The sequence below is a fragment of the Ischnura elegans genome, chromosome X (assembly GCF_921293095.1).
Source record: "Ischnura elegans chromosome X, ioIscEleg1.1, whole genome shotgun sequence".
NCBI classification, from domain to species: Eukaryota; Metazoa; Arthropoda; class Insecta; order Odonata; family Coenagrionidae; genus Ischnura; species Ischnura elegans.
In genome coordinates this window covers 1,080,867-1,098,131 of record NC_060259.1, presented here as the reverse complement: position 1 = coordinate 1,098,131, position 17,265 = coordinate 1,080,867, and the positions used below count along the sequence as shown (strand labels likewise).

The window sequence follows — 17,265 nt, the reverse complement described above, 5'->3', positions numbered from 1 at the left end:
CATGATGGCATTTATTTTTCGCTGGGTATATTTTGGCACAATGCCGTTTATCATGCCAAAACTTTTTTTTTAAGAACAGAGTCAAACTAATAAACCTATTTCAGACGTTTGCTGCAAGACTTATTCATTGCGTATGTATTCACGCCGGCCGGGACGTTCGCCCTTCGCTACTAGAATCATGGGATGTTAGCCTTATTTCCGAGCTGGCTGGTTGTTGCAATGGTTCGCTGTCCAGGATGGGTTCAAGAAAAGATAATCTTGGTTGGGAGAAGGAAAATTCCAACGATTTATAAATGGTATACCAAACTTTGATGTATTTATGGTTACTGAATTTTTGAATAAGGAGGACAGGTTCAACGCTCCATAGAAATGCGAGACGTTAAGGCTAACAAGGGGAGACCGCGTACCTTGCTGCATCTTTTTCAATTAGGGCGTTAGTTAGGCTGTAATTAATTAATTTTCATGCGTTACTTTTTACAAGTTATATATATAAATCCAAAATGTCCACTACATCCCGTTGGGTCGGTTGGGGTAGTGGTAGCGTGCACGATTCTACGGATAGATCTCACCCGAAGGACGGTAGTTCAAGACTGCGTCTTGGCATTTTTTTTTTGTCTTCATTGTGATTATACGGCATCAAGTTTATCATTAATTATAATTGCAGCAATCATTGACATGACACAATTTTTTATCATCATTATGGCGTTTAGGTATTTTGGCAGTCATTACAAACGCAGAGATACGATGACTACAAGGGTTGGTGTGCGCTAAACTGTTAATTTTTTCTTTGCTTATACTGACCAACTTCCACATAAAAAATGAAAACCACTCTTGCAAGAGCACATACCATAAAGGCTCGCGGCAAGCAACAATATGCGTACAGGCATAATTAATAAGAACACAAAGCGAATATAAAATGCCATGTATCTCGAACACTTGTAATTCACATTACTCCAAAGGGAGTTTACTTACTCAGTACATACCTCAGTACCTTGTACTCAGTACCTACCAGTTTACCTCAGTAGCAGTGCTAAAAGAACCATTCTGAAATATAATTTCAACTAACAAATAGGATGAAATAAAAGTTGATAACCCTGGACCGGGCGCGCTGGCGTATAAAATACGTCAATCTTTGAAAACCAAGGATTTCGACATTGTACGTACATTCTGGGCTATAATGGTCTCGTGTATTCTTACAATGTACTTTGACTGCCTATATTGCGAGTTTTCAAAGTTCGAGGTATTGTAGCTAATTTTTTAGATCAGCAAGATGAACCCGTCACCAGTGGAGTACAAATTACGCCGCGCGACCTGCCGTGTACCTTTATATCTGTATCACCTATAAATGTACTAATTTCAACAAATAAAGATTAACTTTAACAAAAATCGTTTGTTATCATATATGCACATATCATGGGCAAAGTACGCATTTTGCCCGGTCGTGTAAAAAAACAGTCGCGCCATAATTCTTTAACCAAACTACTTTCAGTTTATGAATTACGTAGGTCTACGCGGAAGATGCTATATTTTGACTCAACACACTTTCTGATATGACTGAGGTACCTATGAAGTAAATTATTATAATATAAATATCAATTTGATCTTACAATACCTTCAAATGATCTTCAAAACAGAATATCATCGATAGGTAAGAGTCAGGAGCAGCCTTGAACCATTTATTCCGTATAGCTTGTGCTTAAGGCACGGGAATGAATATCTTCTCCAGGCTTTTGTTTCGACGTCGAGATGAAATTTGGAACAAAAAATCATTTATAATTCTATTTTGAATTCATGTTTTCGGTACTAGACGACATTTTTAGGAAGCAAACTCCACCGATTCCCGGAAACTCTCGCCGCGCTAAAGAAGGCGACGGAATACAGCGATACTCCACTGGTGACTACTGCCTTGTGACGTCACATCTCAATCAAGATGGAGGCACTGTGTTTCAGCGCAACATGAAATTTTCCGACTTTCAAAACGTTTTAAAGTGCATACCCCAGATGCAGAAAATAAAAGTAACTATACTAATGTTTCTTTTTTAGGCTAAACTTTCAAATTCAGCAATAAAAAAAAATTAGTGCACTTCCCTATTGTAGATTGTAGATAGAAAACTGAGTGGCATTCAATTAGAGCTGAAGAATAAACAGAAATATCGTCAGGAATGCGTCTCGTTTGGTGTAATTCTTTTTTAAATCTCGTGCATGTCATCTTATTGTCGAAGCTGTCAAAATATCTTCGGGCCCAGAAGTCACTCTCCTAGCATTTTTCGTCTAGAAACGGAGAATTGAAGTAGGGGGGCCAAAAAAGGTCAGTTGGTGAGATGAGGTAGGGATGAAACACGCTTCAATTGTTTTCGTGTGATTTGATACATATTTTCCTTAAAAGACAATGATTTATAATCCGTTTGATTTCGGATACGAAAAAACAACAATAGAGGCACGGGCTGATGGACGGCCAAAGGTGGTTTTCTGAAATCCGCGACGTAGTTACTTTTGACGTGGTTATTATCCTATGGCGCTGAGATTCCCCCGATGATTGTTCAATCTCTTGGGAAGAGTCGCACTATGTGCCAGTGGTATTTTGCCTTTTTTATTTTCTGGCTGAAAATCCTGGCCACGGCTGAAATTCTACTCGTAACCTCTGCGAGAGCTTTCAAACAAAGCGGTTCATTAGTAGGACAAGAATCGCATGCGACGGCGCATTTGAAGAGGGAATCGGAACTCTTTCCACCCTGATTTGCATTGCATTCACTGCATTGTGCATGTTGCATTCACTGAAGCTAGTATTGAAAATTTGGGATCCAGATCCAATGTCTTCCGCGACTTTGGATCCGATGTATCCGATGAAGGGCAATATCCGCAGATATTTGGGTCCGAGGTATCCGATCCGACCATCCCTAAAAATAACAGTAGCTGCGGTGGCTAAACAATAATGTAGCGTTCATTGCGTTCATACATACCAGAGCAGCCTGGCGGGTGCGCGGTGGCGGCCGAAGGCAACCTGTCGAGTCCGCCCGGAGACTGCGAGACCCTGGCTTATGCCAAGCAAGTATCAACTTTCTCAAGGGTTGCATTGATGAAACTGGGCTATACAAACGCAAATGAGTCTAAATTTTTTATTATTGACACAGACGCGTGTTAGTCTAAAAAAAGTTACATATATAAAAAACCCGCTCTCAGCTCATATTTATAAGAAACTTTTTTTCACAGGAAAACTCGCTCTCTGCACGTTTTTATTATCATCAGACTTCCAATACCATTCGAAATTTAAAAAAAACATATTTCGATCTATTATACTTTATAATTGGTGGTCCAGATGAATTCTCCGAATGTGATTCATAATGCCACTCTTGCCGACATTTTCATGTTTCCGAGGCCTCTTAGGCATGTTCGTCGCAGCACCCGCGTGCCGGGCGTATCCTCCGCGCGGGTAAGGCTGACACCGCGGCCGCTTAGGTGTGTGGCAGCCTTTATGCCCCAAACTTATAGTCTATGTTCAAAACATTTATCTTCCTGGAATCGATGGAATCGGAATCGACTTTAGGCGATCAATTCTGGATTCCGATTCCGTTCCCAAGAATCGATGGAATCGAGAATCGACATTTGGAATCGACTCATCCCTAAAAATAAGCGGCTTTAAAATGTTTGCTAAATGCACTGATGACAGTAGAGCCAAAGGTCTCCTTGTGTATGTACTTGAAGAAATTCCTTGTAATGCCATTTTGGTCACACTATCTTCTGCTGATTGTGTATTGTTGACTTTACACTTTGGCTTTATTAATTTTTACTTTTTATGTCCATACAGGCATCACGGTATTCAGCCTAATCATTACTTAAATGAAATACAAAACACTGAGTGTCACAAAACACGGTCTTTCACAAAATTAGTGGTAACCTGGTTATTGTTGGTGATATTAACATAAATATTTTAGATAATAATCAGGTATCTAATGATTATAATAATTAAATGTGCTCCCAAGGTTTTCATTGTCTGCTGAAACTTCCAACCAGAATAACAAGATCATCTTCGACTTGTTTAGATCATGTGTTAGCCAGAATTGCGAATATGTATAAATTTCAATTACTCACTGAAGTACTCCACCTAGATATAAGTGATCATTCTATGACTGTTTTTTCTATTGCTCCTATTCATGATCATGGTCAAAACAGAAGTGGTTGTGAGAGTGAGCCCCTTAAGTATGGTATAAATTACAATTATGTAAAACATTGTGTAGCAGCAGTTGATTGGACAGTGGTCTTTAATGAAAATAACGCTTCCAAAGCTTTCAAATTGATTATTGAGAAGCTTACTTCATGTTTAGAATTTTCAAGATTTTCTTACAGCACTACTAAAGACTCCAAAAAATTAAAGCCCTGGATGACTAATAGCCTGTTAGCACAGATTGCCAGAATAATTTATTTATTTATTTAACGAAAGTAGGCGTCATCCAAATAACACTAGTTTAAGAAATGAATACATTAAAAGTAAAAATAATTTGCGAAAGAACTTGAGAAAAACTTCAGAGAATTATTACATGAATCAGTTCCAAAAATTTCGTAATAATTCTAGAGAACAATGGAAATTATTCAAAGAGTTATCTGGTGAAGAGGCATCTGGCAAAAAATTATTGTCCCTTCTCATAGATAACTAAGTAATAACGGACGACATGACATTAGCCAAGGAATTTAATAATTATTTTATTGGTGTTTATGAATCAGCTAAAATCAGGCAACAAGCATGAAAAGGTATTCCAATGAAAAATCCATGTTTTTCCAAAAGTCGGTGTGACTCGTTCTATTTCAATCCTATTGTCCCGAGGGAAATAATTAATTTGGTTCATTCTCTTCGCTCTAGTTCATCTTGCGGAATTGATGGAATAAATAGCAATGTTTTAAAATTGATTATTCATGATATAGCTCCTGTACTTACTCATGCATATAACTTAAGGGTGTTCTATCCAAATTCAAAAATCCAAATTCAACCGTCGCCGGATTTTAGTTGCGAAGTCGGCCGCAACGGCCAGTGGAATGGGAAACCTCCTTGGGCGGAGGGGAGTACCTAGTCGCTGACCGAAGGAAAAAAAAAGGAAAAGACGAGGGGTCGAGCTTCGCTCCGACCGAAAAAAACACCCAGCGCTGTATCAAGTTTCACTGCGGAGGGGCGATATTGAGAGTGGTCAGGATTCTGAGGTTGATTTTTGCTCTCTGGCGGCATTAGTCCCACCTCAGCCACTCGGTTGCCGTTTCTTGGAAGAATCCAAATACGCACGCTCTCGACGAGGCTGGGAAGTGCGGCCGGCTTCTATGAAGAAAGGTGATTACTTGCATTGTTCTCTCCTTATTCGACTCTCCTCGAAGGGGAGAGCTGGTCAACGTTCATATCACAAAATTGTTAAGTGCTATTCAAAAAATCGTAAAAGTCAATTACGCTAACCGAAATGCGCGTACTTCGTGAAACTTTTTTTTTAAGTACAACTTTACATTTTTACGTTATTCCTCAGTATGAATGAAATAGTAATCACCCACGTCCATTTGAAAACGTGTATTCAATACAGTTACTTTCCGAAACATGTTTATTCAGGGAGAACACTAATGAGACAAATGACAATTAATGAATGAACGAAAATTGATTTTCTATCATCTTTAATATTTATTGATTTATATGGTAGGAACATCATAAATTGCATATTGCATCAGACATCACATACAGCTTTAATAAGGCCAATAACCCTGAATAGATCGCATCGGGTCATATTGACTTTTTCTTCGATGTTTTTTTAATAAAATGATGCCGTTCGAACTAGAGTTTTTCTGGTCTCTAATTTCTTGTAATTCTAACTCTAAGTAACGTTTAATATTCAAAGTGTTCCTTAGTTTTGCTGCAACCGACGTTTTGACCCGATGCGACCGAAAGTGTTACAATTTATTCTCGCTTCCGATCCATCGTGAAGACGATTAAAATTCATTCGCTCGCATTTGGCTTGATGAAATCGCCGATGACTCATCTTCCTGGAATACACCCATGTGCAAAAAGTGTGTGTGATGAATCATCAGCATTTCGCCTCTTTTTGCGCAGAATTACTAGTTATAATTGTGAAAATCACAAATCTCTACTTTAATTCTGTTTCTGGAAATTATGCAAGAGATCGTGATACTAGGCAGTTGAGTGAAGATGATTAACTAGCTCTTATTAGTCCCCTTTTTCTCTCAGGTACGTATAAAATTTCCCGTGTTGATATTAGGGAGATTTGGAGCAAAGAAGTCTATCAAATTTTTTCCCGTACACTGGGCTATCGGATTTTTTTTCTACGGTGCATTAGTTTTTATGACCTTAGCACTAGACTACAAAGTAAGAAAATTTACTAGCAAGCCGCAGTTACTGAGTTCATTAATAAAATATCCAAAAAAATTTGAATTTACAAATACACCATCAGAGTACATCACGATCCTTGACCAACTTATACCATTTCGAGGCCGATGTCCTGTAACGCAGTATCTATCCAAAAGCAAAAGAAATATGGTATTGAAGTCATTGCTGTGGTGGATGCTGGGAAAATTTACCTAAAAATTGAAATTTATATGGGCACGTAGCCAGATGCCCTTTCAAAAAATCCAATTCACCTCATGAAATTGCCAAACGCTTAGCAGAGCACATTGAATGCAGAGGAAGAAATATTACCAGTAACAATTGGTGTACCAGCATGCCTTTAACAGTAGAACATTATCAAAAAAAGATTGGCTACAGTAAGGACGATGAGTAAGAACAAAGCAGACGTTCCTCCTGAATTTCCCCCAAGAAAAAATAGAACCTTACATCATAGGCGAGGGGCAGGGGGGGCAGCTGCCCCCCCTCCAGAGGCAAAAATCGCACAAGTCTTTCATCAAAATCAGTACTGAATTGAAACGAAAGTATTCAACAAATTTTCTTTTAAACCACGAAAAATGATATGCATTAGTAGGTATAAGATATGTAAGTAAAATAAAAATATTTTTTCTAGGAAATGATATCATAATCTAATAATGTGCTGTTATAATTTTCTTAAAATATTTGTTTCATTCACCTTTTCCATGCTAAAATGTCACAACTTGGCTTGCGCCCCCTTCTAGACTATGGCTTGCCCCCCCCCCCCAGTTATGACCCTGGGTATGCCCTTGTCTTACATCCTTCCCTTTTTGGCTTTACTCCCGACATTTCCGCATTGTAATACCTACGTTTCAATAAAATCCGTATAGTACTTACTTCTGCCATTATCCATGACGCAAGTATTACTGCCTCAAGTGGTAACAAAATGCTTCCTGACATTATATCATTTTACAAAACTATGAAGGGGGTGTGGATTCAAATGATCAGCTTTGCTCAAATTATAATTCCTTCGAATTCACATGTAAAATTACCTCCTAAATCCGAATATGAACTCTGTTTTTCTCCATCACCCACCATTTTTGGGGGAACTCCCCCCCCCCCCTCCAATTTTTACCACTTTTCGGTCATTTGGAGAAATTAAAAGGATTATTTTAGCATTTAAATTTTTCCTAGGGGTTTTGAGGGGTGCAAAATTCTGAAAAAATAATATTAATGGTAAAGATGTAGATTTGAGGGAAATTAGTCTCCGTAAATTGTGTAATAACGCATTAAAATGACCAATTTTGCCATTTTTCGCAAATTTTCACGTATTTTAAAACATTTCCAGCTTCTATTTCACATCATCCTCCCCGAAAGATAATAATACAAAGCAGCAAGAAACAGCAGTATTAATAAAAATATTTTGCTGTATAGCATAGCAACAATAATTAAAATATGTAGCAATAGCTCGGAAGATTCACTTTACTACTCTGGCCCTCGCAGTGCCTCTCCCGCTAAGGATTGGACGGCAATTATCTTGATTTCGCAGCTAAAAAAAAGAAATGTAATACTTTCTAGTTCCATGCAGAATATAAAACTGAGATTTTATATTTTCATTGGGTTAAAAAAGATGATTTTTAAAGTGTTTTTTTTAGTCATTAACGGAAACAAATCCCCCTAAATGTACATCCTTACCATTAATTATCATGTTTTAGAACTTTTATACTCTCAAAAGCCAAATAAGAAATATAAATTCTAAAATAATCCTTTTCATTCCTCCAAATTATTGCAAAATTGATGAAAATTATAGGGGGCCTTCCCCCAAAAAATGGTGGGTGATGGAGGAAAACGGATGTCATATTCGGATTCAGGTGGTCATTTTATATAAGAATCAGCAGGAATGGTACCAGGGCTCGAGAAAAATTATTTTTTCCGTCCAGTGTTACAGTATCGGCCGAAGAACGAAAATGTGTCCCTTTCCATGGGATATTGTCTCCCTTTTCCGACGCAAAGCGACTGATACCCTTCCCGTATTATGTTTAATTTCTTTGCGATTTCCCTCCACCTGTTGCAGTAGTTGCACAATAAATGATTTGTGCACTCTATTACGGTATCAACTGCCCAGTACTGGGCAGTTGATACCGTAGGGTGGTACTTCAATCAATTTCTTCGTAACGCTGCTGTCGCCATCACCTACGAATGAAATGACAGTATTATAGTATCTTCCAGAACAATAACAATGAATTATTCCGTGCCTTATATTATCGTACCAATTATCCAATGATATTTTAATTCGCGCAACTTTATACCTGTTTCGAACCCTTCGACTAATATGTCAGCTTCCATTGCTGTCGAGGATTTGCTCCAATTTTTGTAGCATTGCTCTTTCACCTCCGATTTTGTATCGCTACTTCTCGCACAAATACAGCAGTATCTGTTCCTCACTTCAATAAACAAGACCTTCTGAGTTCGAAAGCCGACAATACGGGCCTGTGAAATGAGAGAGAATTTTAATTTTAATGCTATCAAAATGTAGTTTAAAATAAAAAAAATTACATCCAATATTGTCCTACAGAAGAATCTCTCTCTTATTCCAATAGTAGATATTAATGCCAATGTGTTGACAAAATTCATACTGCTACATTTGGGCAATAGTAAAAATTGTTGGACTAGTGTGCTTCTAAATATTTCTGCTCTTCTAGGTGCCGAGGGATTATAGGTATGAGATCATAATTATTAGTCAACAATCCTAAGATTGATTTGACGCAGCTCTCCATTCGTCTCTCCTACCCGCTAGCCTCTTTATAGCGACATATGTCTTCCCTTCTGCATCCTTTATAACCTGTCCAATGTAACTCATTCGGAAGCGTCCCTTGCCATTCTTCCCTCCCACTTGTCCTTCTATGAATGTTTTCATCAGGCTATCAGGTCTCATAATGTGGACAAGTAAGTCTTCTGCTTAAGGTTTTTAGAAGTCTTATTTTTTATCCCACTTTTTTTGCACTCATTCATTATTTACACGTTCGATCAATTTTATATTCATCATTCTTCGGTAGCAACACATTTCGAATGCTTCCACTCTTTGACTTCTCTGCTGCTATCAACGTCTAAGCCTCACTTCCTTAGAGAATCATACTCCATATGTAGCATATGATGAATTGTTTCCTTACTTCTATGCTTGTATTCTCAGATGTAAGAAGATTCATCTTTTTGTAGTAAGCCCTCTTCGCCAGCGCTATTCTACTATTTCTTTCTTGCTTCGTCCATCGTTGGTAATTCGGCTTCCCTGGTAAGAAAACGCTTTCACTTCTTCTAACTTTTGATTTCTTAGCTTAATGTTTGTCCTAGCCTCCTCTCTTTTGCTCCATACTAATATCTTAGTCTTCTTTTTGTTGATTTTCAACTGATATCTGGCCATATTCCTTTATATATTTGTCAAAGTCTTTAAAAATTCTTCTCTGTCTCGGCTATGACTGCTATGTCGTCAGCGAATCGTAGCATACTATTTTCTCTCCGTTAATATTGACACCCAAAGCCTTCTCCTTACAATCACCTAAAATTATAAGGTTTTCTTCACCTCTTACCCGTTTGATTACTGCTGTGATATCTTCATAGACGTCTTTAACTTCTTCATCCAAGTAGTCCGTCGTAGGTATGTTAACATGCACCACTACGGTATCTACCGGCTTAGTCTCAAGCTTTACCATAATTATCCTTTTATTTAGCGCGGAACCTTTTTCCATGAATATCGATCGTATGATCCTTATCTTTTACATAATTAACGGAAGGAGGAATATTTCTCGCAGTTTTTCAAAGTAAATTAGTAAAGGCATTAGAAATAATTTATCCCCTACGAAATTAAAGCGGGCCAAATGTTGGCAAAGTCGAATCCATTAGTTCGTAATCAGACATAGCTTAGTCCCAAGAAGATACATTGAATGAATTACACACAATTTGTACGTTGAAGATGTTGTTATAACATTGAAATCTAGGTCACATTAACTTTTCTTATAATCGTGGAAAATTGCAAGTGTTTCTTTCAATATGGAAAAATTCCGCTCCATCACGTTTGAATCTTCGGATTTTATTTGTAAGTTGAATTAAGTATATGTTTTGATGTAGAGCGTTTTGAAAATCAATAATCATTCTACCAAATAAAGTTGTTAAGCATGGAACGGCAACTAAAAATTATCTACCGTGTAGTGGTTAGAGTTATTCGTAAAAGAGGATATTCCAGCGTCACATGCAAAAGGATTTGTGCTCTCACTCATACAAAGTACTACATTGAACAAGCAAATTTGTGCGCAGTCACGCGCACGAGTGCATAGTTAAATACACTAGTGCATAGTTAAATAAGTATGATAATCGACATGAAAAAATCATTTGACTAACCTGGGATTCGAACCCGGATATCCCCGATGGCCGGTTAAATATGCTACCACTTATACCACGAAGCAACCTTTTTCCTTGAATATGAAATTCTCTGACTCTTCAATGACTCTTTTTACTTGTGTCTTAGATTCGTCTAGAAAAATTTACTTGGTAATGTAACGGACCGGCAATCGGGAGGATCTGGGTTTGAATCGCGGCTAACATAAGCGAAATGTTGTTGAAGTTTATTCGGGATTGCCACCGGTTAAGGTTCTCCATCTCTGCCGACGTTTCGATGGCCGAGTCGTCCATCGTCATCAGGGCATCGTCATCAAGCCCTGATGACGATGGACGACTCGACCATCGAAACGTCGGCAGAGATGGAGAACCTTATCCGGTGGCAATCCCGAATAAACTTCAACAACAGCATACGCCGGGAAAACCTCAGATCTTTCTTCATAAGCGAAATGTTTTTTTCGTGGCAAATAACAGTCTTGGTATTTATGTATTCTCATTCATATTAAATAATAGTGGAGTATAAGATCTAAAATTCCCTTCGAAATAAAAAAAATGGGAGACATATTAAGTACAAGACCTAACTTCAATGCAGGGTTCCATCCCGGAAGGGTCATACAGTGTACTCAAGGGGTAGAGAAAAATTGATCGGGTAACGCTCCTGAGAAATTTTAGTTTCTTCCCAATGACTACAACCGCTCTGCGGTGATGTTAGAATCATTCTAAACTGAAGAACTTTTAATGATATTACATTTAGTTGTCATAAATTTCTAGACGTCTTATTATGCCGAATAATTTCAACAGTTAAATATAATGAGTCTACCTGATCCTGCGCACTAGTATTTTACATGAAGTCTCGCATATTTATATCGCAATGTGGTCGTTTACTCTGGCACGAAATCTTAATTTTAGTTAATAACTCGGTCGATGGGTGGGTAAAAATAACTAACTACCTCGTTCAGTCATTCTCACAAAAATTAGCATTGAAAAATCGCGGAAGTTGCCGCCCACTTCTGAGAAAAGTTGCATTCATCATCAGAGTTTCGGTTCATTACGACCTGTAGTGAGAAAAATTCATTCAGAGAATCAATAGGTCAGAAGAGTGTAAGCAGCACGTGAAACAGGTTGTTGGTGAGAGATATAACGCGAAGTTAGTTTGCATAACTTCACTCGAGCGAAATAAATATCCCACATTCGAGTTTTATCCGTGTGTATTGTTTGTTTTCTCGTCACTCCTGCTACACAAGTAAAATTCTTGTCTTATACTTGTAAAACTGGTTTGCAGGTTCATTGGATCTCGTGTATCTAATTTTTGCATACAACAAGCATATTTACGCAAATAGTTAGATAGATAGTTAAAGATTAAATTCGGTCATCTAGACGTCGCGTCGTCGCTGTATTACAACGACCAAACATCAACCCCTGCTTAGTGATACGGTGGTTCAAGTTCAAATTCTTTCTTTTGGGTGACTCATGTAATGATTAATAATAGTAATTTTAATAAATAAGAATATTTTTATAAGAAAATAACTTTTCGAAGTTTTCTCCCTCGGTTGCAAGTTATCGAGAAACATATATGTCGGAAATACGAGACAAATAAACCAACGTGATACTTTTCATATCGTGTTTTGATGACATAACGGTTACTTTTGAAAATATTTAGACACGAAATGAAGATATGCACGTTATATTACCTACTCGGTGAAATATTTATTCTTGGTTAGCGTCAGCAAGAACTTAAAAGGCAATGGTGCAACCTAGAATCTAATTGATAATGTGCAGTATATTCTCTGTATTCATCTAATTTTCAATGCTTGGTTACAAAAAATTAATATATTATAGTCACAGCCAATAAATTATCGAGAGGTAGGTACTTACTTTAAAGCAGTTTCTCCTTCTGTAGTGTAAATAACATCTATTATTGCAGGTTTGTAATGACTAAAATGGTTAAAATAATTTGATAGTCTATTTCTTAGCTGCATCACGTTTTTACAGATTTTACGTGGATGAAAATACGTGTCTAAAGATATACTAACTGTTAATAATGTAGCACACTTAAAAAGGATTTATACATTCACCATTATTCCCAGTACTTCTTTTCCACCTTCCCACAAAAGATATGCTTCCTCTTTGATTTCCTTTCACTTTCCATGCATAAGAACAGAAAACTTGAAAACTCGCGCTAGCCCCGTTTCAAACATGCCGCTCGCAACACAAGAACACAGGGCTTCGGATAATAAGGAAAAAAACTGTTGGCCTGCTGGGGCCCGACCACGGGTCAGACGGGCAAGCTTAGGTCGAGGAAAGCATAGAGGGGGAAAAAAACAGATGTAGGGGACACAAGAGACGATGGAGGGGAGGTAGTGAGAGAGACTGCTGTGGGGTGAGAAGCTCTTTCACCGAGAGTGGGGGTTCATACAGCAGCGCCATGGAAGAAAAGATCGTAAGCGCTTGACGTTGAGAAAACACGCTCGGGAAATTGAGCTATAGTGTGGTTATTACAAATATTACATTGATGAAACGTATCTTATTTCCAAGAAGAAGGATGAATGTTCTCATTTCCCGAAAAAAAAATTCAAATCGCGTTTTCTACGTGGTAAAATTACATCGAGAAAACAGGCGTTTTATTGTGTTTTTCAGCGCAAATAACTAATTAAGAAATGCTTTTCAAATATTTTTTTTTCACTTGCCAATAACAATAATCTTAGCTTAAACCATATCCAAAACAAGTTCTCTCCAGAGTGTATAATAAGCGAGCAAATGGCGAGCAACCTGAAGTCTGCAGAGCCGTTTTTCGCGGAGGTATAGAACACCCTTAAGTTTCACCTGAGGTGAATTTCCAAACATATTTAAAAAAGCAGTTACGATACCTCTTTTTAAAAAAGGTGATCGAACAAAAATCCAAAACTCTATCGGCCTATTTCAATGCTTTCAACCTTGTCAAAAGTTTTGGAAAAGCTAGTTAAGCACCGGCTGCTTACCTTTCTTAATTGGGGCAACTATTTCAGTATTAATCAGTACGGTTTAGACGCAATATGGGAACTGAAGATGCCTTGACAAAATTTATGACTGATATATATAACGAAATAAATGCAAATAGACGCACTGGAGGATTATTTATTCATGTAAGGAAAGCCTTTGATACGCTGGGCCATGGCATTTTATTACAAAAGATGCATGATGCTGGTATCCGTGGTGTAACATCAAATTGGTTTAAATCCTATTTGTCTGAACGTGCTCTGTGTGTTAGAGTGGGCCTTAAGTATGGTGAATTTAAAACACTGGACACTGGTGCGCCTCAGGGTTCTATACTACGACCAATATTATTCCTAATGCATATAAATGATTTGTGTAATTCTAAATTTAATGGCCTTTTAACAGCTTTTGCTGATGATCTCGCCTTATGTTATAGTGGTTACGACCAAATATGCATTGCAAATCACGTTCAAAATGACTTGTATTTCATATGTAAATGGTTTGATTATAATGGGCTTGAACTAAGTGAAAAAACCAAATTTATGTGTTTTGGTCCTAGCAACTGCTATTCAATCAATCTTAAATTATATTACCATAATGTAGACTGCCTAAAGCAGAACTGTAGTTGTCTAATAATTGAGCAGGTCAGCAGCATAAAATATTTAGGAGTAACATTTGATAAATACTTGAAATAGTATCACCTTATAAATGATTTAGTAAGAGTTACGATATTATGTTTCGAAGCTTTATTTTATTCGACATAAGTGTCCTCACTATTTTCAAATAATATTGTACAATGCTTTGGTTGGCACTAAGTTAAGTTACGGTTTGATATGTTGGGGTGGGGACCACAAAACGACATTGAACCCTGCAGTGGTACTTCAAAAAAAGTTAATTAGAATAATTGCCAATAAAAATCGTTGTGAGCGTTCTTACCCCCTATTTGTTTGTTTTAAGTTATTGCCATTAAGGTACATGTTTGTTTATAAAACTTTAAAATTATTTTTTTTGCGATGTGGTAGTTTACCAACAATTGCTGGAACCGAGCATGGTTATAACTTACGAAGGAATGTTAATTTCCTAGTTCCTAAGCCTAATCTTTCTTTATTTGAAAGATTGTTTCTTTATTTGGGGCCAAAGATTTTTAATAAATTACCTTGTTCGATCAAGGAGTTTAAGAGTATAAATAAATTTTGTAAAAAGACTAAAGATTTGTTATTATCCCATAATAATATAAATGTTCTTTTTTTATGTGTTTGTGAATAATATACATATTATTATTTATTTTTTTTAATTTTTGTGAAAGGAGGAAAAAGAAATTTATTTTGTGCTGTCTATATATTATGCTTTGTTCTTGTTTATTGTAAGTTATTGTCACATATATGTTTCATAATGATAATGTTTCCAAAAATTATATATACTTTCTTTTTGTTTTCTGGCCTGCCTTGAATTTAATTTTTAAGATGGTAGCTTCCATGCTGGTTTTGTATTTTAACCATTGAAGCTACCTTAAGCTCCTCTTTATTATTTTTTGTTGTTAAAAAAGTGTACATTTCAGTTGGAGTAATAAATTCATTTATTCATTCATAAATCGGCCCCTGGCAGTTTTCACTCAACCAGCGAGGGCCGATATTTCGGCCTGGTGGCAGTATAAGGGTTAACACTTGCCATGAATGATTTTGGCGGATCAGAAAAGAACATGTATGAATGCATGAACCAAATGAGAACAGGCTCTATTTTCTGTACATGTGTTTGCAATTGCAGTTGGATGGTTACACCGTGTATTTTTGTATTCATTCACACGTTCATACATTTGGTCATTAACTTGCATGTGTTGGTGTATCATGTAACCAGGTCTAAATGATACCACCAAAATTTTTAACAGACGATATACCTAATTTTCTGTCGGTGTGAAAATGATGTGTGCCGCTGTACTTTGCAAATTTATATCTGGACTTTTGTGCATGCCATAATAATGAATAATACGTCATTTTAATGAAAATTTTATTCCCAATTCTGGTTTATTTTTAGTTTTATAGAAAAGATTTGTTTATAGAAAATTTTCAAATAAATTAAGAAGTGTTTCTATCAATTTTATTTTTTCTTTTGGTGTAAACTGTAGGACTATTTAGTGTTTACACATTTATGCTATTTTAGGACAAAATATGAATTTTAAAAATATTCAAAAGCCATTTTATTAATCTACATTAATGTTTGCAACTTATTGTGGAAGATGAATGTGATAGATGTAGTAGTTTTTCCTACGTTGAGTTACAAAGTTCATGAAGTTGACAAAATGGCAAATTTTATGGTGCGTGGAGTCATTTATTGCACTGGCATGTCTGCTTTTTTTGAATTTTTCATAAAACAAGTAATAAACCAGAATTGGGAATAAAATTTCCTTTAAAATGACGTATTATTCATTATTATGGCATGAACTGAAGTCCAGATATACATTTGCAAAGTACAGCGGCACATCATTTTGACGCCGACAGTAATTACTTGGAATATTTTGAATTAAATTATCAAGTGTAATATTTTTAATTAATAATTAAAATGATTTACAAGGTAGCAGCCTTTGTCTGCCTTGACAGCCTAAGGCTGTGCCCCATCTATTGCGCTGCCTGGTTGCTCATCTGTCCTCCTCTTGTTTGCTTGCGCAGAAGTACAAGTGCTGCCGCTGCCCCAAGACGTGCTCGGTCTTCTGCGACCTGGAGCGCCACGTGAGGGTCGCGCACAGCGAAGATCGACCCTTTGCGTGCCACCTGTGTGGGACGCCCTTCAAGCTGCGCAAGTACCTGCTGAAGCACATGCGGCGCCACTCGAATGAGAGGGCTTTCAAGTGTGACGAGTGCGGCCGTGCGTTCCACGAATTGTGGAGCCTGCGCTTGCACGTGTCGACCCACACCACGGAGTTGACGCATGCTTGCGCAGAGTGCGGGAAGCGGTTCGGCAACAAAATGCGTCTCAACGTATGTTGGTGGAGCAAAGCAGAATGTCATGTGGGGTTGGCCTCTCTTCTGGAAAATCTGGGGGTTGTATCGAGTCTCAATAGTCGTGGAATTCTTTGAAGTCGAGATTAATTGGCATTGATTTTAGATTTAGATTTTTTATTTGCCCAGAAGATACATTGCAATAGATATACCATTGCAAGAACATAAGGCACGCCATGAAAGAAATACAGCAAACTCCTGATTATAATAATAAATATGTAATAATAATTATAATTTATTTGCTCCTACATTTAGTCTTTGCATCTGAATAACAAAAATAACAAGGAGAAGGAGCTTTCGTTGGTCTCCAAGGTCATAGGACCAGAATTGAGCCACCATCAAATTACAAAATGTATGCCAATAAAAAATAATAATGCAGTAAATGATACATGAGTGTTTTAAATAAATAACATCAAAATAAATTTTCAATTATTTCTTGCGAGGAAAGCCAGTCTTTGACAAGTCCTAACATTTCATTTGAGGATTAATTTTTTTATTCTAGCGGGCAGTACATGAATTAAATTTGGCCCCATGTAAAGAAAGCAATGTTTAAATAATGTTAACCTT

The 17,265-nt window shown here is 37.1% G+C and overlaps 1 protein-coding gene across 8 annotated transcripts in view; it reads left to right on the top strand.

Annotated features, from left to right (window-relative positions):
- Positions 1-17,265, top strand: part of LOC124170521 (zinc finger protein 467-like) — a 232,469-nt gene that overhangs the window by 196,756 nt on the left and 18,448 nt on the right. For 6 of the 8 annotated variants that reach the window (XM_046549295.1, XM_046549294.1, XM_046549292.1 and 3 more), the window contains one exon: positions 16,369-16,677. The exons of the other annotated variants lie outside the window; for them this stretch is intronic. In XM_046549295.1, coding sequence (XP_046405251.1) covers positions 16,369-16,677 — 309 coding nt within the window. The remainder of the gene's footprint in view (positions 1-16,368; positions 16,678-17,265) is intronic. 8 annotated transcript variants of the gene reach the window in all.